General features: G+C 46.7%; 1 protein-coding gene across 1 annotated transcript in view; it reads right to left on the minus strand.

Annotated features, from left to right (window-relative positions):
* Positions 1-21,633, minus strand: part of LOC139395231 (sperm-associated antigen 1-like) — a 59,149-nt gene that overhangs the window by 28,417 nt on the left and 9,099 nt on the right. The window contains exons 9-12 of the mRNA XM_071142879.1: positions 19,303-19,409; positions 18,301-18,418; positions 13,896-14,333; positions 1,798-1,897 (exon numbers count right to left, since the gene is read on the minus strand). Of these exons, the coding sequence (XP_070998980.1) occupies positions 1,798-1,897; positions 13,896-14,333; positions 18,301-18,418; positions 19,303-19,409 (763 nt within the window). The remainder of the gene's footprint in view (positions 1-1,797; positions 1,898-13,895; positions 14,334-18,300; positions 18,419-19,302; positions 19,410-21,633) is intronic.

Here is a 21,633-nt window from a genome sequence, read left to right on the forward strand (position 1 = left end):
TGGTTTCAACCAGACCAACCAGACCAACCAGACCAGCCAAGCCTCCACTATGGTTTCAACCAGACCAACCAGACCAACCAGACCAACCAAGCCTCTATGGTTTCAACCAGACCAACCAGACCAACCAAGCCTCCTCTATGGTTTCAACCAGACCAACCAGACCAACCAGACCAGCCAAGCCTCCTCTATGGTTTCAACCAGACCAACCAGACCAACCAGACCAACCAGACCAACCAAGCCTCCTCTATGGTTTCAACCAGACCAACCAGACCAACCAGACCAGCCAAGCCTCCTCTATGGTTTCAACCAGACCAACCAGACCAACCAGACCAACCAGACCAACCAAGCCTCTATGGTTTCAACCAGACCAACCAGACCAACCAGGCCTCCTCTATAGTGTTGTCTCCTCCAGAACTTCCCTAGTTTAACTGCTGTAATTACTGATTGGCTGGATCCAGATGTGACAGGGGGGGTATACTGTTGAACCTCTGCTGTAACTACTGATTGGCTGGATCCAGATGTGACAGGGGTGGGGGGGGTATACTGTTTAACCTCTGCTGTCACTACTGATTGGCTGGATCCAGATGTGACAGGGGTGGGGGGGGTATACTGTTGAACCTCTGCTGTCACTACTGACTGGCTGGATCCAGATGTGACAGGGGGGGTATACTGTTTAGCCTCTGCTGTCACTACTGATTGGCTGGATCCAGATGTGACAGGGGGGTATACTGTTTAACCTCTGCTGTCACTACTGATTGGCTGGATCCAGATGTGACAGGGGGGGTATACTGTTTAACCTCTGCTGTCACTACTGATTGGCTGGATCCAGATGTGACAGGGGGGGTATACTGTTTAGCCTCTGCTGTAATTACTGATTGGCTGGATCCAGATGTGACAGGGGGGGTATACTGTTTAACCTCTGCTGTCACTACTGATTGGCTGGATCCAGATGTGACAGGGGGGTATACTGTTTAACCTCTGCTGTCACTACTGATTGGCTGGATCCAGATGTGACAGGGGGGGGGGGGGGGTATACTGTTTAGCCTCTGCTGTAACTCTCTCTGTTCCTTTTCACTAAGGACCAGGGCACTATATAGGGAATAGACTGGTCCCTGTGGTCTGCAGTAGGGCACGAAATAGGGAATAGACTGGTCCCTGTAGTCTGCAGTAGGGCACTATATAGGGAATAGACTGGTCCCTGTGGTCTGCAGTAGGGCAGCCTAATGGTTACAGCGTTGGACTAGTAACCGAAAGGTTGCAAGTTCAAACCCCCGAGCTGACAAGGTACAAATCTGTTGTTCTGCCCCAAGGCAGTTAACCCACTGTTCCTAGGCGTCATTGAAAATAAGAATTTGTTCTTAACTGACTTGCCTAGTTAAATAAAGGTAAAATAAAAAATGTATATAATCATGTCTATAATAATGTTTATGTCTATAATAATGTTTGTCTATAATAATGTCTATAATCAGGTCTATAATAATGTTTGTCTATAATCAGGTCTATAATAATGTTTGTCTATAATAATGTTTATGTCTATAATAATGTTTGTCTATAATAATGTATATAATCATGTATATAATAATGTCTATAATGATGTCTATAAAAACATATATAATAATGTCTGTAATGTCTATAATAACGTATATAATAACATCTATAATCATTTCTATAATGTCTATGATGTCTAATGTCTATAATAATGTCTATAATAATGTCTATAATGTCTGATAATGTATATGTCTATGATAATGTATATAATATCTATGATAATGTATAGTTGTTGAGGGAGGGTCTCACCTGGTGCAGTCCTGTATACACTCAGAGCTGTTTCCATCTTTCAGGTAGCAGGCTGCTCTGTTAGAGTAGAGCACACACAGGTCCTCAGGACTGTCCAATCCTATCAACCAGACACAGAGACATTATTTCACAGGTCCTCAGGACTGTCCAGTCCTATCAACCAGACACAGAGACATTATTACACAGGTCCTCAGGACTGTCCAGTCCTATCAACCAGACACAGAGACATTATTACACAGGTCCTCAGGACTGTCCAATCCTACCAACCAGACACAGAGACATTATTACACAGGTCCTCAGGACTGTCCAATCCTATCAACCAGACACAGAGACAGACATTATTACACAGGTCCTCAGGGCTGTCCAATCCTATCAACCAGACACAGAGACAGACGTTATTACACAGGTCCTCAGGGCTGTCCAATCCTATCAACCAGACACAGAGACATTATTACTCAGACAGTCAAGTTGTAACCTCCATCATGGGGCTGTAGTGGTCAGTCTGAGTGGGCTGTCGATACGGAGCGTGCTGTTGCCTGCTAGTATGAATCATTGATAAAGGTCTGAGGTGAGGATAATGAGGAAGGCCTTTTGTACCACAGTATGAAAGTAGTAGTTGAATGTGCCCCTGGGTTCTGGGAGAGGATAATGAGGAAGGCCTTTTGTACCACAGTATGAAAGTAGTAGTTGAATGTGCCCCTGGGTTCTGGGTGAGGATAATGAGGAAGGCCTTTTGTACCACAGTATGAAAGTAGTAGTTGAATGTGCCCCTGGGTTCTGGGTGTGAGACGGACTGGGCATGTTGAAACACAGGAGGTGATTCTAATGAAAACAAACCAAGGCAGGATGTTAAATAAGGAGGCCTGTACTGGGATCAGACGTTAGGAATACACTGTTATAATGTGACTTCCAGAGGCCTGTACTGGGATCAGACGTTAGGAATACACTGTTATAATGTGACTTCCAGAGGCCTGTACTGGGATCAGACGTTAGGAATACACTGTTATAATGTGACTTCCAGAGGCCTGTACTGGGATCAGACGTTAGGAATACACTGTTATAATGTGACTTCTAGAGGCCTGTACTGGGATCAGATGTTAGGTGTTTACGGTTATAATGTCACAATGACATAGTCTCCTCTGTATGTTTAAACACTGTCTGTGGTCTCACCAGATCTGACTCATTCTCAGCTGACTTCCTACATACAGTACATTCCTAACCTGGTTGGACCAAATGCTTTACAGGAAGTGGAATGTGGTATCTGTTCAACTATCTTAATAACTATGGCAGGTCTAGTCTCTGGCCTGCTGCTACTACGGCTGGTGGAAAAGCCTGTCTGGACACATCGGGAGACGCTTCAGTTCCACTGCCTGGGAGACATTTCTCAACGACGACAGAGTGTTTCACTGGGAGACATGTCTCCCTACAGAGTGTTTCACTGGGAGACATTTCTCCCTACAGAGTGTCTCACTGTGACATTTCTCCCTACAGAGCGTCTCACTGGGAGACATGTCTCCCTACAGAGCGTCTCACTGTGACATGTCTCCCTACAGAGCGTCTCACTGTGACACATGTCTCCCTACAGAGTGTCTCACTGTGACATTTTCCCCTACAGAGCGTCTCACTGTGACATTTCTCCCTACAGAGCGTCTCACTGGGAGACATGTCTCCCTACAGAGTGTCTCACTGTGACATGTCTCCCTACAGAGCGTCTCACTGTGACACATGTCTCCCTACAGAGTGTCTCACTGTGACATTTCCCCCTACAGAGTGTCTCACTGTGACATGTCTCCCTACAGAGCGTCTCACTGTGACATTTCTCCCTACAGAGTGTCTCACTGTGACATTTCTCCCTACAGAGCGTCTCACTGTGACATGTCTCCCTACAGAGCGTTATCCAGGGCCGCCCTCCTCCTAGAAGGAACTTCCTGTGTGTGGTAGGAGGTAAAGGCATGTGACTCCCAGTGACATCATCACTCTTTCATTTAGTCAGCGTCGCGGACGGACTGTGTGATATTAGATTGCTTCTTGTGTAAATATTTTCTGTCTGGATTTTAATGATTTGTTACGGACGGACGGACGGACAGACAGAAAATAAATTGTCAATTGACCACAAAATTAACCTTTTGCAGTCACCGGACATTAAACCCATTGATAACCTGTGGTTTGACAATGAAGGATATCAAGGATCTGGAAAGATTATGTACGGAGGACGGACGGACGGACAGACAGACAGACATCACATAGGAGGGACTTGGTAGACAGACAGACATCACATAGGAGGGACTTGGTAGACAGACAGACAGACAGACAGACATCACATAGGAGGGACTTGGTAGACAGACAGACAGATAGACATCACATAGGAGGGGCTTGGTAGACAGACAGACAGACAGACAGGTAGACATCACATAGGAGGGGCTTGGTAGACAGACCGACAGATAGACATCACATAGGAGGGGCTTGGTAGAGAGACAGACAGATAGACATCACATAGGAGGGGCTTGGTAGACAGACAGACAGACAGACATCACATAGGAGGGGCTTGGTAGAGAGACAGACAGATAGACATCACATAGGAGGGGCTTGGTAGACAGACAGACAGACAGACATCACATAGGAGGGGCTTGGTAGACAGACAGACATCACATAGGAGGGGCTTGGTAGAGAGACAGACATCACATAGAAGGGACTTGGTAGACAGACAGACAGACAGACATCACATAGGAGGGGCTTGGTAGACAGACAGACAGACAGACAGGTAGACATCACATAGGAGGGGCTTGGTAGAGAGACAGACATCACATAGGAGGGACTTGGTAGACAGACAGACAGACAGACATCACATAGGAGGGGCTTGGTAGACAGACAGACAGATAGACATCACATAGGAGGGGCTTGGTAGACAGACAGACAGACAGGTAGACATCACATAGGAGGGGCTTGGTAGACAGACAGACAGATTGAAATCACATAGGAGGGACTTGGTAGAGAGACAGACATCACATAGGAGGGACTTGGTAGAGAGACAGACATCACATAGGAGGGGCTTGGTAGAGAGACAGACAGACAGACATCACATAGGAGGGGCTTGGTAGACAGACAGACAGATAGACAGGTAGACATCACATAGGAGGGGCTTGGTAGACAGACAGACAGATTGAAATCACATAGGAGGGACTTGGTAGAGAGACAGACATCACATAGGAGGGACTTGGTAGAGAGACAGACATCACATAGGAGGGGCTTGGTAGAGAGACAGACATCACATAGGAGGGGCTTGGTAGAGAGAGACCGATAGACATCACACAGGAGGGGCTTGGTAGACAGACAGACAGACAGACAGACAGACAGACAGACGTCACATAGGAGGGGCTTGGTAGACAGACAGAAGACAGACAGACCGACAGACAGGTCACATCATGACACCAAACAGCATTAATAACCCTGCATTATACTGTGTATGACAGCAGTAATAACCCTGCATTATACTGTGTATGACAGCATTAATAACCCTGCATTATACTGTGTATGACAGCATGAATAACCCTGCATTATACTGTGTATGACAGCAGTAATTATACATTATACTGTGTATGACAGCAGTAATTATACATTATACTGTGTATGACAGCAGTAATAACCCTGCATTATACTGTGTATGACAGCAGTAACTATACATTATACTGTGTATGACAGCATTAATAACCCTGCATTATACTGTGTATGACAGCAGTAATTATACATTATACTGTGTATGACAGCAGTAATTATACATTATACTGTGTATTACAGCAGTAATTATACATTATACTGTGTATGACAGCATTAATAACCCTGCATTATACTGTGTATGACAGCAGTAATTATACATTATACTGTGTATGACAGCAGTAACTATACATTATACTGTGTATGACAGCATTAATAACCCTGCATTATACTGTGTATGACAGCATTAATAACCCTGCATTATACTGTGTATGACAGCAGTAATTATACATTATACTGTGTATGACAGCAGTAACTATACATTATACTGTGTATGACAGCAGTAATTATATATTATACTGTGTATGACAGCATTAATAACCCTGCATTATACTGTGTATGACAGCATTAATAACCCTGCATTATACTGTGTATGACAGCAGTAACTATACATTATACTGTGTATGACAGCATTAATAACCCTGCATTATACTGTGTATGACAGCAGTAATTATACATTATACTGTGTATGACAGCAGTAATTATACATTATACTGTGTATGACAGCATTAATAACCCTGCATTATACTGTGTATGACAGCAGTAATTATACATTATACTGTGTATGACAGCAGTAACTATACATTATACTGTGTATGACAGCAGTAATTATATATTATACTGTGTATGACAGCATTAATAACCCTGCATTATACTGTGTATGACAGCATTAATAACCCTGCATTATACTGTGTATGACAGCAGTAACTATACATTATACTGTGTATGACAGCAGTAACTATACATTATACTGTGTATGACAGCAGTAATTATACATTATACTGTGTATGACAGCAGTAATTATATATTATACTGTGTATGACAGCATTAATAACCCTGCATTATACTGTGTATGACAGCATTAATAACCCTGCATTATACTGTGTATGACAGCAGTAATTATACATTATACTGTGTATGACAGCAGTAACTATACATTATACTGTGTATGACAGCAGTAATTATACATTATACTGTGTATGACAGCATTAATAACCCTGCATTATACTGTGTATGACAGCATTAATAACCCTGCATTATACTGTGTATGACAGCAGTAATAACCCTGCATTATACTGTGTATGACAGAAGTAATTATACATTATACTGTGTATGACAGCAGTAATAACCCTGCATTATACTGTGTATGACAGCAGTAATTATACATTATACTGTGTATGACAGCAGTAATAACCCTGCATTATACTGTGTATGACAGCAGTAACTATACATTATACTGTGTATGACAGCAGTAACTATACATTATACTGTGTATGACAGCAGTAATGATACATTATACTGTGTATGACAGCAGTAACTGTGAAAGGCCTCAGTGTATCACATGATGTTCAGTCACTTTCACAGACTAGTGGTGATAGTGGTGGAGAGGAACGAGGAGAGAACAGATTGATGGAGAGGAGAGATTTATTTATAAAGCCCTTCTTACATCAGCCCATGTCACAAAGTGCTGTACAGAAACCCAGCCTAAAACCCCAAACAGCAAGGAATGCAGGTGTAGAAGCAAGGTGGCTTGGAAAAACTCACTAGAAAGGCCAGGACCTAGGAAGAAACCTAGACAGATGAGGAGAGAAGAGGAGAGATTGATGGGAAGGAGAGGAGAGAGAAGAGGAGAGTGATGAGGAGAGGAGAGAGAGTGATGAGGAGAGGAGAGGAGAGAGTGATGAGGAGAGAGTGATGAGGAGAGAGGAGAGTGATGGAGAGAGGAGAGAGCGATGAGGAGAGGAGAGAGTGATGAGGAGAGGAGAGAATGATGAAGAGAGAGTGAGGAGAGAGGAGAATGTGATGAGGAGAGGAGAGAGTGGTGAGGAGAGGAGAGAGTGGTGAGGAGAGGAGAATGTGATGAGGAGAGGAGAGAGTGATGAGGAGAGGAGAGAATGATGAAGAGAGAGTGATGAGGAGAGAGGAGAATGTGATGAGGAGAAAAGAGAGTGATGAGGAGAGGAGAGAGTGATGAGGAGAGGAGAGAATGATGAAGAGAGAGTGATGAGGAGAGAGGAGAATGTGATGAGGAGAGGAGAGAGTGATGAGGAGAGAATGATGAAGAGAGAGTGATGAGGAGAGAGGAGAATGTGATGAGGAGAGGAGAGAGTGGTGAGGAGAGGAGATTGTGATGAGGAGAGTGGTGAGGAGAGGAGAATGTGATGAGGAGAGAGTAGAATGTGATGAGGAGAGGAGAGAGGAGAATGTGATGAGGAGAGAAGTGTGATGAGGAGAGAGTGATGAAGAGAGTGATGAGGAGAGGAGAGTGATGAAGAGAGAGTGATGAGGAGAGAGTGATGAGGAGAGAGTGATGAGGAGAGAGTGATGAGGAGAGGAGAGTGATGAGGAGAGAGATGAAACGAGAGTGATGAGGAGAGGAGTGATGAAGAGAGTGATGAGGAGTGTGATGAGGAGAGAGTGATGAAGATAGAGTGATGAGGAGAGGAGTGTGATGAGGAGAGGAGAGAGTGATGAAGAGAGAGTGATGAGGAGAGGAGAGTGATGAGTAGAGGAGAGAGTGATGAAGAGAGAGTGATGAGGAGAGGAGTGTGATGAGGAGAGAGTGATGAGGAGAGAGAAGAGGAGAGATTGATGGGAAGGAGAGGAGAGAGTAAATAATGTTATCATATTACTCCAGTGCTAGCCTCCCTACACTGGCTTCCTGTCAAGGCAAGGGCTGATTTCAAGGTTTTACTGCTAACCTACAAAGCATTACATGGGCTTGCTCCTACCCATCTTTCCGAATTTGGTCCTGCCGCACATTCCTACACGTACGCTACGGTCACAAGACGCAAGCCTCCTAATTGTCCCTAGAATTTCTAAGCAAACAGCTGGAGGCAGGGCTTTCTCCTATAGAGCTCCATTTTTATGGAACGGTCTGCCTACCCATTGCAGGGACGCAGACTTGGTCTCAACCTTTAAGTCTTTACTGAAGAATCATCTCTTCAGTGGGTCATATGATTGAGTGTAGTCTGGTCCAGGAGGGTGAAGGTGAACGCAAAGGCTCTAGAGCGACGAACCGCCCTTGCTGTCTCTGCCTGGCCGGTTCCCCTCTCTCCACTGGGATTCTCTGCCTCTCACCCTATTACAGGGGCTGAGTCACTGACTTACTGGTGCTCTTCCATGCCGTCCCTAGGAGGGGTGTGTCACTTGAGTGGGTTGAGTCAGTGACGTGATCTTCCTGTCTGGGTTGGCGCCCCCCCCTTGGGTTGTGCCGTGGCGGAGATCTTCGTGGGCTATACTCAGCCTTGTCTCAGGATGGTAAGTTGGTGGTTGAAGATATCCCTTCTAGTGGTGTGGGGGCTGTGCTTTGGCAAAGTGGGTGGGGTTATATCCTGCCTGTTTGGCCCTGTACGGGGGTATCATCGGATCGGGCCACAGTGTCTCCTGACCCCTCCTGCCTCAGCCTCCAGTATTTATGCTGCAGTAGTTTATGTGTCGGGGGGCTAGGGTCAGTCTGTTATATCTGGAGTAATTCTCCTGTCTTATCCGGTGTCCTGTGTGAATTTAAGTATGCTCTCTCTAATTCTCTCTCTTCTCTCGGAGGACCTGAGCCCTAGGACCATGCCTCAGGACTACCTGGCCTGATGACTCCTTGCTGTTCCCAGTCCATCTGGTCGTGCTGCTGCTCTAGTTTCAACTGTTCTGCCTGCGACTATGGAACCCTGACCTGTCCCGGACCTGCTGTTTTCAACTCTCTCTCTCTCTTTCTACCGTACCTGCTGTCTCTAACTCTGAATGATCGGCTATGAAAAGCCAACTGACATTTGCTCCTGAGGTGTCAAAGCCTGGTTCCTCTCTAGGTTTCTTCCTAGGTTCTGGCCTTTCTAGTGAGTTTTTCCAAGCCACCGTGCTTCTACACCTGCATTGCTTGCTGTTTGGGGTTTTAGGCTGGGTTTCTGTACAGCACTTTGTGACATCAGCTGATGTAAGAAGGGCTTTATAAATACATGTGATTGATTGATGGGAAGGAGAGAGTAATGGGAAGGAGAAGAGGAGAGAGTGATGAAAAGGAGAGGAGAGATAAAGTTTCTATAGTCAGTCAGAGGAGATTTACTACTGCAGTCAGCCAGTCAGCCAGCCAGTCAGTCAGTCAGTCAGTCAGTCAGTCAGTCCGTCCGTCCGTCGCCGCCACCCAGCACCTGGTTCAATTTCACAGTAAGCGGTCAGAAGTCACGTGACCTGAGAGGAACTGAGCCCGTCTGCCTTCCTGCCTGGCAAGGGTATGGCTGAACTCCAGACAGCTAAAACAGACTCACCACACTGCCAATAACCAACCAACCACTAGTGTGATGAGTCACTCTGCTACTCTACACCTGGATGTTGTGATGAATCAGGATACACTGCCAGTAACCAACCAACCACTAGTGTGATGAGTCACTCTGCTACTCTACACCTGGATGTTGTGATGAATCAGGATACACTGCCTATAACCAACCAACCACTAGTGTGATGAGTCACTCTGCTACTCTACACCTGGATGTTGTGATGAATCAGGATACACTGCCAATAACCAACCAACCACTAGTGTGATGAGTCACTCTGCTACTCTACACCTGGATGTTGTGATGAATCAGGATACACTGCCTATAACCAACCAACCACTAGTGTGATGAGTCACTCTGCAACTCTACACCAGGATGTTGTGATGAATCAGGATACACTGCCAATAACCAACCAACCACTAGTGTGATGAGTCACTCTGCTACTCTACACCTGGATGTTGTGATGAATCAGGATACACTGCCTATAACCAACCAACCACTAGTGTGATGAGTCACTCTGCTACTCTACACCTGGATGTTGTGATGAATCAGGATACACTGCCTATAACCAACCAACCACTAGTGTGATGAGTCACTCTGCTACTCTACACCTGGATGTTGTGATGAATCAGGATACACTGCCTATAACCAACCAACCACTAGTGTGATGAGTCACTCTGCAACTCTACACCAGGATGTTGTGATGAATCAGGATACACTGCCAATAACCAACCAACCACTAGTGTGATGAGTCACTCTGCTACTCTACACCTGGATGTTGTGATGAATCAGGATACACTGCCTATAACCAACCAACCACTAGTGTGATGAGTCACTCTGCTACTCTACACCTGGATGTTGTGATGAATCAGGATACACTGCCTATAACCAACCAACCACTAGTGTGATGAGTCACTCTGCTACTCTACACCTGGATGTTGTGATGAATCAGGATACACTGCCTATAACCAACCAACCACTAGTGTGATGAGTCACTCTGCAACTCTACACCAGGATGTTGTGATGAATCAGGATACACTGCCAATAACCAACCAACCACTAGTGTGATGAGTCACTCTGCTACTCTACACCTGGATGTTGTGATGAATCAGGATACACTGCCTATAACCAACCAACCACTAGTGTGATGAGTCACTCTGCTACTCTACACCTGGATGTTGTGATGAATCAGGATACACTGCCTATAACCAACCAACCACTAGTGTGATGAGTCACTCTGCTACTCTACACCTGGATGTTGTGATGAATCAGGATACACTGCCTATAACCAACCAACCACTAGTGTGATGAGTCACTCTGCTACTCTACACCTGGATGTTGTGATGAATCAGGATACACTGCCGTTCAAAAGTTTGGGGTCGCTTGTTTGTTTATTTAAAGAAAAACACTTTTTTTCTGTCCATTAAAATATAATCAAATTGATCAGAAATACAGTGTAGACATTGTTAATGTTGTAAATGACTATTGTAGCTGAAGGCCAGCATCTTGGAGTCTCCTCTTCGCTGTTGACGTTGAGACTGGTGTTTTGCGGGTACTATTTAATGAAGCTGCCAGTTGAGGACTTGTGAGGCGTCTGTCTGGCTATTCTTTAAAAAACAAAGACATTTCTAAGTGACCCCAAACTTTTGAACGGGAGTGTACATCTGAACTGTAATCACATCCCACCGACTGGCTAAATGCTGCTGTAATGACATCACATCCCACCGACTGGCTAAATGCTGCTGTAATGACATCACATCCCACCGACTGGCTAAATGCTGCTGTAATGACATCACATCCCACCGACTGGCTAAATGCTGCTGTAATGACATGTTATGAAATCACATCACACCGACTGGCTAAATGCTGCTGTAATGACATCACATCACACCGACTGGCTAAATGCTGCTGTAATGACATCACATCCCACCGACTGGCTAAATGCTGCTGTAATGACATGTTATGAAATCACATCCCACCGACTGGCTAAATGCTGCTGTAATGACATGTTATGAAATCACATCCCACCGACTGGCTAAATGCTGCTGTAATGACATCACATCCCACCGACTGGCTAAATGCTGCTGTAATGACATGTTATGAAATCACATCACACTGACTGGCTAAATGCTGCTGTAATAACATGTTATGAAATCACATCCCACCGACTGGCTAAATGCTGCTGTAATGACATCACATCCCACCGACTGGCTAAATGCTGCTGTAATGGCATGTTATGAAATCACATCCCACCGACTGGCTAAATGCTGCTGTAATAACATGTTATGAAATCCCATCCCACTGACTGGCTAAATGCTGCTGTAATGACATCACATCCCACCGACTGGCTAAATGCTGCTGTAATGACACCACATCCCACTGACTGGCTAAATGCTGCTGTAATGACATCACATCCCACCGACTGGCTAAATGCTGCTGTAATGACATCACATCACACCGACTGGCTAAATGCTGCTGTAATGACATCACATCCCACCGACTGGCTAAATGCTGCTGTAATGACATGTTATGAAATCACATCCCACTGACTGGCTAAATGCTGCTGTAATGACATCACATCCCACCGACTGGCTAAATGCTGCTGTAATGACATGTTATGAAATCACATCCCACCGACTGGCTAAATGCTGCTGTAATGACATCACATCCCACCGACTGGCTAAATGCTGCTGTAATGACATCACATCCCACCGACTGGCTAAATGCTGCTGTAATGACATGTTATGAAATCACATCACACCGACTGGCTAAATGCTGCTGTAATGACATCACATCACACCGACTGGCTAAATGCTGCTGTAATGACATCACATCCCACCGACTGGCTAAATGCTGCTGTAATGACATGTTATGAAATCACATCCCACCGACTGGCTAAATGCTGCTGTAATGACATGTTATGAAATCACATCCCACCGACTGGCTAAATGCTGCTGTAATGACATCACATCCCACCGACTGGCTAAATGCTGCTGTAATGACATGTTATGAAATCACATCACACTGACTGGCTAAATGCTGCTGTAATAACATGTTATGAAATCACATCCCACCGACTGGCTAAATGCTGCTGTAATGACATCACATCCCACCGACTGGCTAAATGCTGCTGTAATGGCATGTTATGAAATCACATCCCACCGACTGGCTAAATGCTGCTGTAATAACATGTTATGAAATCACATCCCACTGACTGGCTAAATGCTGCTGTAATGACATCACATCCCACCGACTGGCTAAATGCTGCTGTAATGACACCACATCCCACTGACTGGCTAAATGCTGCTGTAATGACATCACATCCCACCGACTGGCTAAATGCTGCTGTAATGACATCACATCACACCGACTGGCTAAATGCTGCTGTAATGACATCACATCCCACCGACTGGCTAAATGCTGCTGTAATGACATGTTATGAAATCACATCCCACTGACTGGCTAAATGCTGCTGTAATGACATCACATCCCACCGACTGGCTAAATGCTGCTGTAATGACACCACATCCCACTGACTGGCTAAATGCTGCTGTAATAACATGTTATGAAATCACATCCCACCGACTGGCTAAATGCTGCTGTAATGACATCACATCCCACCGACTGGCTAAATGCTGCTGTAATGACACCACATCCCACCGACTGGCTAAATGCTGCCGGTAATGACACGTTACACTGTCATGTGATGTGATTCAGTGAAGAGAATAACATTGCTGCTACAGAGGTTAGTTTTATTACTGCGGTATGTGCTGACCTTTGGTTTGCTCTGGGCCAATCACTGAAAGCACCAGCTGCCAATAGCAGCAAAACAACACACTGATTTAACCTTACGGAAACACGAAAGCAGTGGCATTAGTTGCTAGATTACCTACATACGGTTGTTTTTGGGGGGAATGTCCGTGGAAAATGCCGGAAGAACACAAAACGAACATGTCATTTTGAATAGCCCGTCACACTAAGTTATTATAAATCTCAACTCTAGATGAACGAGAGTTATTAGTAAAAGCTCTGCCATTCAACACCACAATACTGAAAACCTACCTGAGTCTGTGAAGCCCGTGATGGCCTGTGAATATTTGTCCAGCGCATCAGCAAACTGTCCATTCTTAAAGAACAGGTTTCCCTCGTTCTTGAGCCGGGCCAACGGCGGGGGCAGGGCCCCACAAGGGGCGTCAAGGTTGCTTCCGTCTCCCCCGACCGGCCTGGCTCCCTTAGAGTCCCTCCTTCCAGAGCCCTGAGCTCCGTTCCACAGACCCTTGTCCGACGTCGATTCCTGTTGGTTCACCTTGTACTTCTCTGCAATTCCTCCCCGGTTTTTCCAGTGGCTTCCGTGTGAATTGTGGTCTGTATGCGGGCTGGGGCCCCCTTCCCCTCCTCTGCCGTGGGGCTTCTTCTGAGCATTTCCCATGTCTCCCCTCTCGGCAGGAGCAGCAGCGGCACTCTCCCCTCCCACTGCCTCGCTAGGCTCAACCGGACAAGCTGCCGAGCACAGAACACACCCACAGGAAGCAGTCAGCGGTTACATCACAGTGGGGGGAGGGGTTGATAGAGTTTCAGGAAGTCTCTCTCTCTCTCTCTACCAGGCAGCCCAGCAAGCCGTTGGTGATGCAGAGGGGGAGGGGTGGAGAACAACCACACACACACAGACACACACACACACACACTATCTGGTCTGAAGAATGTCATATTACTGAGACAGGGGCTAGGGGGGAATGGCAGATAGTCAGTAGGATGTCATATTACTGAGACAGAGGGGGGAATGGCAGATAGTCAGTAGGAGGTCATATTACTGAGACAGAGGGGGGAATGGCAGATAGTCAGTAGGATGTCATATTACTGAGACAGAGGGGGGAATGGCAGATAGTCAGTAGGATGTTATATTACTGAGACAGAGGGGGGAATGGCAGATAGTCAGTAGGATGTTATATTACTGAGACAGAGGGGGGAATGGCAGATAGTCAGTAGGATGTTATATTACTGAGACAGAGGGGGGAATGGCAGATAGTCAGTAGGATGTCATATTACTGAGACAGAGGGGGGAATGGCAGATAGTCAGTAGGAGGTCATATTACTGAGACAGGGGCTAGGGGGGAATGGCAGATAGTCAGTAGGATGTCATATTACTGAGACAGAGGGGGGAATGGCAGATAGTCAGTAGGAGGTCATATTACTGAGACAGGGGCTAGGGGGGAATGGCAGATAGTCAGTAGGATGTCATATTACTGAGACAGAGGGGGGAATGGCAGATAGTCAGTAGGAGGTCATATTACTGAGACAGAGGGGGGAATGGCAGATAGTCAGTAGGAGGTCATATTACTGAGACAGGGGCTAGGGGGGAATGGCAGATAGTCAGTAGGATGTTACATTACTGAGACAGAGGGGGGAATGACAGATAGTCAGTAGGGTGTCATATTACTGAGACAGAGGGGGGAATTTGCAGATAGTCAGTAGGATGTCATATTACTGAGACAGGGGCTAGGGGGGAATGGCAGAGAGTCAGTAGGATGTCATATTACTGAGACAGAGGGGGGAATGGCAGATAGTCAGTAGGATGTTATATTACTGAGACAGAGGGGGGAATGGCAGATAGTCAGTAGGATGTCATATTACTGAGACAGAGGGGGGAATGGCAGATAGTCAGCAGGAGGTCATATTACTGAGACCGAGGGGGGAATGGCAGATAGTCAGTAGGATGTCATATTACTGAGACAGAGGGGGGAATGGCAGATAGTCAGTAGGATGTCATATTACTGAGACAGAGGGGGGAATGGCAGATAGTCAGCAGGAGGTCATATTACTGAGACAGAGGGGGGAATGGCAGATAGTCAGTAGGATGTCATATTACTGAGACAGAGGGGGGAATGGCAGATAGTCAGTAGGAGGTCATATTACTGAGACAGAGGGGGGAATGGCAGATAGTCAGTAGGATGTTATATTACTGAGACAGAGGGGGGAATGGCAGATAGTCAGTAGGAGGTCATATTACTGAGACAGAGGGGGGAATGGCAGATAGTCAGTAGGATGTCATATTACTGAGACAGGGGCTAGGGGGGAATGGCAGATAGTCAGTAGGATGTTATATTACTGAGACAGAGGGGGGAATGGCAGATAGTCAGTAGGATGTCATATTACTGAGACAGAGGGGGGAATGGCAGATAGTCAGTAGGAGGTCATATTACTGAGACAGAGGGGGGAATGGCAGATAGCAGCCCATTGAGGCTTTATAGCATCCTGATCAACGCAACCATTAGCATGAGGGATTTGACTGTTGGATTAGAGAACAAATCCCCAGTCAGGGATTTACAGTGGGGGGGTTGAGTTAGCTACCACAGCACAGACACACAGCCAGACACTGACCCACAGCACAGACACACAGTCAGACACTGACCCACAGCACAGACACACAGCCAGACACTGACCGACAGCACAGACACACAGCCAAACACTGACCGACAGCACAGACACACAGCCAAACACTGACCCACAGCACAGACACACAGCCAGACACTGACCCACAGCACAGACACACAGCCAAACACTGACCCATAGCACAGACACACAGCCAAACACTGACCCACAGCACAGACACACAGCCAGACACTGACTGACAGCACAGACACACAGCCAAATACTGACCCACAGCACAGACACACAGCCCAACACTGACCCACAGCACAGACACACAGCCCAACACTGACCCACAGCACAGACACACAGCCCAACACTGACCCACAGCACAGACACACAGCCCAACACTGACCCACAGCACAGACACACAGCCCAACACTGACCCACAGCACAGACACACAGCCCAACACTGACCCACAGCACAGACCCACAGCCTAACACTGACCCACAGCACAGACACACAGCACTGACCCACAGCACAGACACACAGCACAGACACACAGTACAGACCCACAGCACAGACCCACAGCACAGACCCACAGCACATACCCACAGCACAGACCCACAGCACAGACCCACAGCACAGACCCACAGCAGCTCTCTGGGGTAAACCCAGACAGGTGTGGTGTTTGGAGAATGCAGCAGGCTGTCAGGTCTGTTGGGTCTTAAGGATAATGATTCTGGATCACTTAGGGAACCAGCCAGCCAACCAACCAACCAGCCAACCAACCAGGCAACCAACCAACCAACCAGCCAACCTACCAGCCAGCCAGCCAACCAACCAGCCAACCGCCAGCCAGCCAGGCAGGCAGGCATGCAGGCAGGCAACCAGCCAGTAAGCCAGCCAGCCAACCAACTAGCCAGCCAGCCAGCCAGGCAACCAACCAGCCAACCAACCAACCAGCCAGCCAGCCAGGCAACCAACCAGCCAGCCAGCCAGGCAGCCAACCAGCTAGCCAGCCAGGCAGCCAGTCAACCAACCAACCAGCCAGGCAGGCAGGCAGCCAACCAGCCAACCAACCAGCCAGCCAGCCAACCAACCAGCCAGCCAGCCAGCCAGGCAGGCAGGCAGGCAGGCAGGCAGGCAACCAGCCAGTCAGCCAGCCAGCCAGCCAACCAACTAGCCAGCCAGCCAGGCAACCAACCAACCAACCAGCCAGCCAGCCAGGCAACCAACCAGCCAGCCAACCAGCCAGCCAGGCAACCAACCAACCAGACAGCCAACCAGCCAGCCAGCCAGGCAACCAACCAACCAGCCAGCCAGCCAGCCAGCCAACCAGCCAGCCAGCCAGCCAGGCAACCAACCAAACAGCCAGCCAGCCTTGCAACCGACCAGCCAACCAACCAACCAGCCAGCCAGCCAGCCTTAATGTAATATAATAACCTCTTTGTTTACTAGGTCTAGGATCAGTCATCATCTGATCTGGTTAAACACTTGTTGGGTGTTTAAGGAACAACAACAATGGTAATAATATGTCTCTCTAACTCTCCTCATTGGCTTAGACTTGCATTTGCATGTTTCTGTTGCTATAGAAACATGAGGAAATTGGGGTGGAGTTGTTTTTCTCATTTGCATGTTTCTGTTGTTATAGAAACATGGGAAAATTGGGGTGGAGTTGTTTTTCTCATTTGCATGTTTCTGTTGTTATAGAAACATGGGAAAAAGGGCTGGAGGTCAGTCACTTCTAACTGGTGGTCTCCAGGACTGGGCTGGAGGTCAGTCACTTCTAACTGGTGGTCTCCAGGACTGGGCTGGAGGTCAGTCACTTCTAACTGGTGGTCTCCTGGACTGGGCTGGAGGTCAGTCACTTCTAACTGGTGGTCTCCAGGACTGGGCTGGAGGTCAGTCACTTCTAACTGGTGGTCTCCAGGACTGGGCTGGAGGTCAGTCACTTCTAACTGGTGGTCTCCAGGACTGGGCTGGAGGTCAGTCACTTCTAACTGGTGGTCTCCAGGACTGGGCTGGAGGTCAGACACTTCCAACGGAGAGGTATAATGGTTCAATCTCACTAAGTAGGTGAAGTGATCAGTCACTCACCTCTCTGCTCTTCCCGTATCTCATCTTTCTCCACTTCCTGAATCAGGATCCTCTTGCTTTTACGTTCTGTCTGCGGTTGACACTGGATTAGTTTCTTATCCACCTCAACCAGAAGTTTCTGTGGGCCAGGATGTGTGACGGAAAAGCAGAAAAGAAGACTGAAATAGTTCATCCCATTGTTCCATCAGATTGAAAACACAGTCAAACAACATGTTATGCAGATGAAGACAGGTTGATACAACAGGAGCACCAGTCCGTACGATTCAGGACTTCCTGGACGAAATGTTCCTTTGAAATGTGACACGACTGAAGACAAGTTAAGTCCATATCCTTCATTCCAGGCCTGACGGTCACTACGGTACCGTCTGACGGTCACTACGGTAACGTCTGATGGTCGCTACGGTAACGTATGACGGTCGCTACGGTAACGCCTGACGGTCACTATGGTAACGTCTGACGGTCACTACGGTAACGTCTGTTGAATAAACAGGAGTCCTGACGGTCACTACGGTAACGTCTGTTGAATAAACAGGAGTCCTGGCGGTCACTATGGTAACGTCTGATGAATAAACAGGAGTCCTGGCGGTCACTACGGTAACGTCTGTTGAATAAACAGGAGTCCTGGCGGTCACTATGGTAACGTCTGATGAATAAACAGGAGTCCTGGCGGTCACTACGGTACCGTCTGATGATCACTACGGTAACGTCTGTTGAATAAACAGGAGTCCTAATTTTGTGGAGGAAACGGAATGGTCAAAGTAACTTCAACACACCGTGTTGGGCTGTGTGTGTGTGGTGTGGTGTGTGGTGTGGTGTGTGGTGTGTGTGGTGTGGTGTGTGTGTGTGGTGTGTGTGTGGTGTGGTGTGTGTGGTGTGGTGTGTGTGCGTGGTGTGTGTGTGTGTGGTGTGGTGTGTGTGTGTGGTGTGGTGTGTGTGGTGTGTGTGTGTGTGGTGTGTGTGTGTGTGTGTGTGTGTGGTCTGGTGTGTGTGTGAGACACTAACAGTAGCAGTGATGTTCTGTGGTTCGGTCTGCAGGACGTTCCTCAGGTCTTCAGCAGCCCTCTGATAGTTCCCCTGTTGTTTCAGCACTGTGGCCCTGCGGAGGAGAGCTGTACAACACAACGCTGTCAGTCAGGGACATGAGCTTTACAACACAACGCTGTCAGTCAGGGACATGAGCTTTACAACACAACGCTGTCAGTCAGGGACATGAGCTTTACAACACAACGCTGTCAGTCAGGGACATGAGCTTTAAAACACAATGCTGTCAGTCAGGGACATGAGCTGTACAACACAACGCTGTCAGTCAGGGACATGGGCTTTAAAACACAACGCTGTCAGTCAGGGACATGAGCTTTAAAACAATGCTGTCAGTCAGGGACATGAGCTTTAAAACACAATGCTGTCAGTCAGGGACATGAACTTTAAAACAATGCTGTCAGTCAGGGACATGAGCTTTAAAACACAATGCTGTCAGTCAGGGACATGACATGAGCTTTAAAACAATGCTGTCAGTCAGGGACATGAGCTTTAAAACACAACGCTGTCAGTCAGGGACATGAGCTTTAAAACACAATGCTGTCAGTCAGGGACATGAGCTTTAAAACACAACGCTGTCAGTCAGGGACATGAGCTTTAAAACACAATGCTGTCAGTCAGGGACATGAACTTTAAAACACAATGCTGTCAGTCAGGGACATGAACTTTAAAACAATGCTGTCAGTCAGGGACATGACATGAGCTTTAAAACACAATGCTGTCAGTCAGGGACATGACATGAGCTTTAAAACACAATGCTGTCAGTCAGGGACATGACATGAGCTTTAAAACACAATGCTGTCAGCCAGGGACATGAGCTTTAAAACACAATGCTGTCAGTCAGGGACATGAGCTTTAAAACACAATGCTGTCAGTCAGGGATATGAGCTTTAAAACACAACGCTGTCAGTCAGGGACATGAGCTTTAAAACACAACGCTGTCAGTCAGGGACATGAGCTTTAAAACACAACGCTGTCAGTCAGGGACATGAGCTTTAAAACACAATGCTGTCAGTCAGGGACATGAACTTTAAAACAATGCTGTCAGTCAGGGACATGAGCTTTAAAACACAACGCTGTCAGTCAGGGACATGAACTTTAAAACAATGCTGTCAGTCAGGGACATGAGCTTTAAAACACAATGCTGTCAGTCAGGGACATGACATGAGCTTTAAAACAATGCTGTCAGTCAGGGACATGAGCTTTAAAACACAACGCTGTCAGTCAGGGACATGAGCTTTAAAACACAACGCTGTCAGTCAGGGACATGAACTTTAAAACAATGCTGTCAGTCAGGGACATGACATGAGCTTTAAAACACAATGCTGTCAGTCAGGGACATGACATGAGCTTTAAAACACAATGCTGTCAGTCAGGGACATGACATGAGCTTTAAAACACAATGCTGTCAGCCAGGGACATGAGCTTTAAAACACAATGCTGTCAGTCAGGGACATGAGCTTTAAAACACAATGCTGTCAGTCAGGGATATGAGCTTTAAAACACAACGCTGTCAGTCAGGGACATGAGCTTTAAAACACAACGCTGTCAGTCAGGGACATGAGCTTTAAAACACAATGCTGTCAGTCAGGGACATGAGCTTTAAAACACAATGCTGTCAGTCAGGGACATGACATGAGCTTTAAAACACAACGCTGTCAGTCAGGGACATGAGCTTTAAAACAATGTTGTCAGTCAGGGACATGAGCTTTAAAACACAATGCTGTCAGTCAGGGACATGACATGAGCTTTAAAACACAATGCTGTCAGCCAGGGACATGAGCTTTAAAACACAATGCTGTCAGTCAGGGACATGAGCTTTAAAACACAATGCTGTCAGTCAGGGATATGAGCTTTAAAACACAACGCTGTCAGTCAGGGACATGAGCTTTAAAACACAACGCTGTCAGTCAGGGACATGAGCTTTAAAACACAATGCTGTCAGTCAGGGACATGAGCTTTAAAACACAATGCTGTCAGTCAGGGACATGACATGAGCTTTAAAACACAACGCTGTCAGTCAGGGACATGAGCTTTAAAACAATGTTGTCAGTCAGGGACATGAGCTTTAAAACACAATGCTGTCAGTCAGGGACATGAGCTTTAAAACACAACGCTGTCAGTCAGGGACATGAGCTTTAAAACACAACGCTGTCAGTCAGGGACATGAACTTTAAAACACAATGCTGTCAGTCAGGGACATGACATGAGCTTTAAAACAACGCTGTCAGTCAGGGACATGAACTTTAAAACACAATGCTGTCAGTCAGGGACATGAGCTTTAAAACACAATGC

Source organism: Oncorhynchus clarkii, unplaced genomic scaffold (assembly GCF_045791955.1).
Source record: "Oncorhynchus clarkii lewisi isolate Uvic-CL-2024 unplaced genomic scaffold, UVic_Ocla_1.0 unplaced_contig_13799_pilon_pilon, whole genome shotgun sequence".
NCBI classification, from domain to species: Eukaryota; Metazoa; Chordata; class Actinopteri; order Salmoniformes; family Salmonidae; genus Oncorhynchus; species Oncorhynchus clarkii.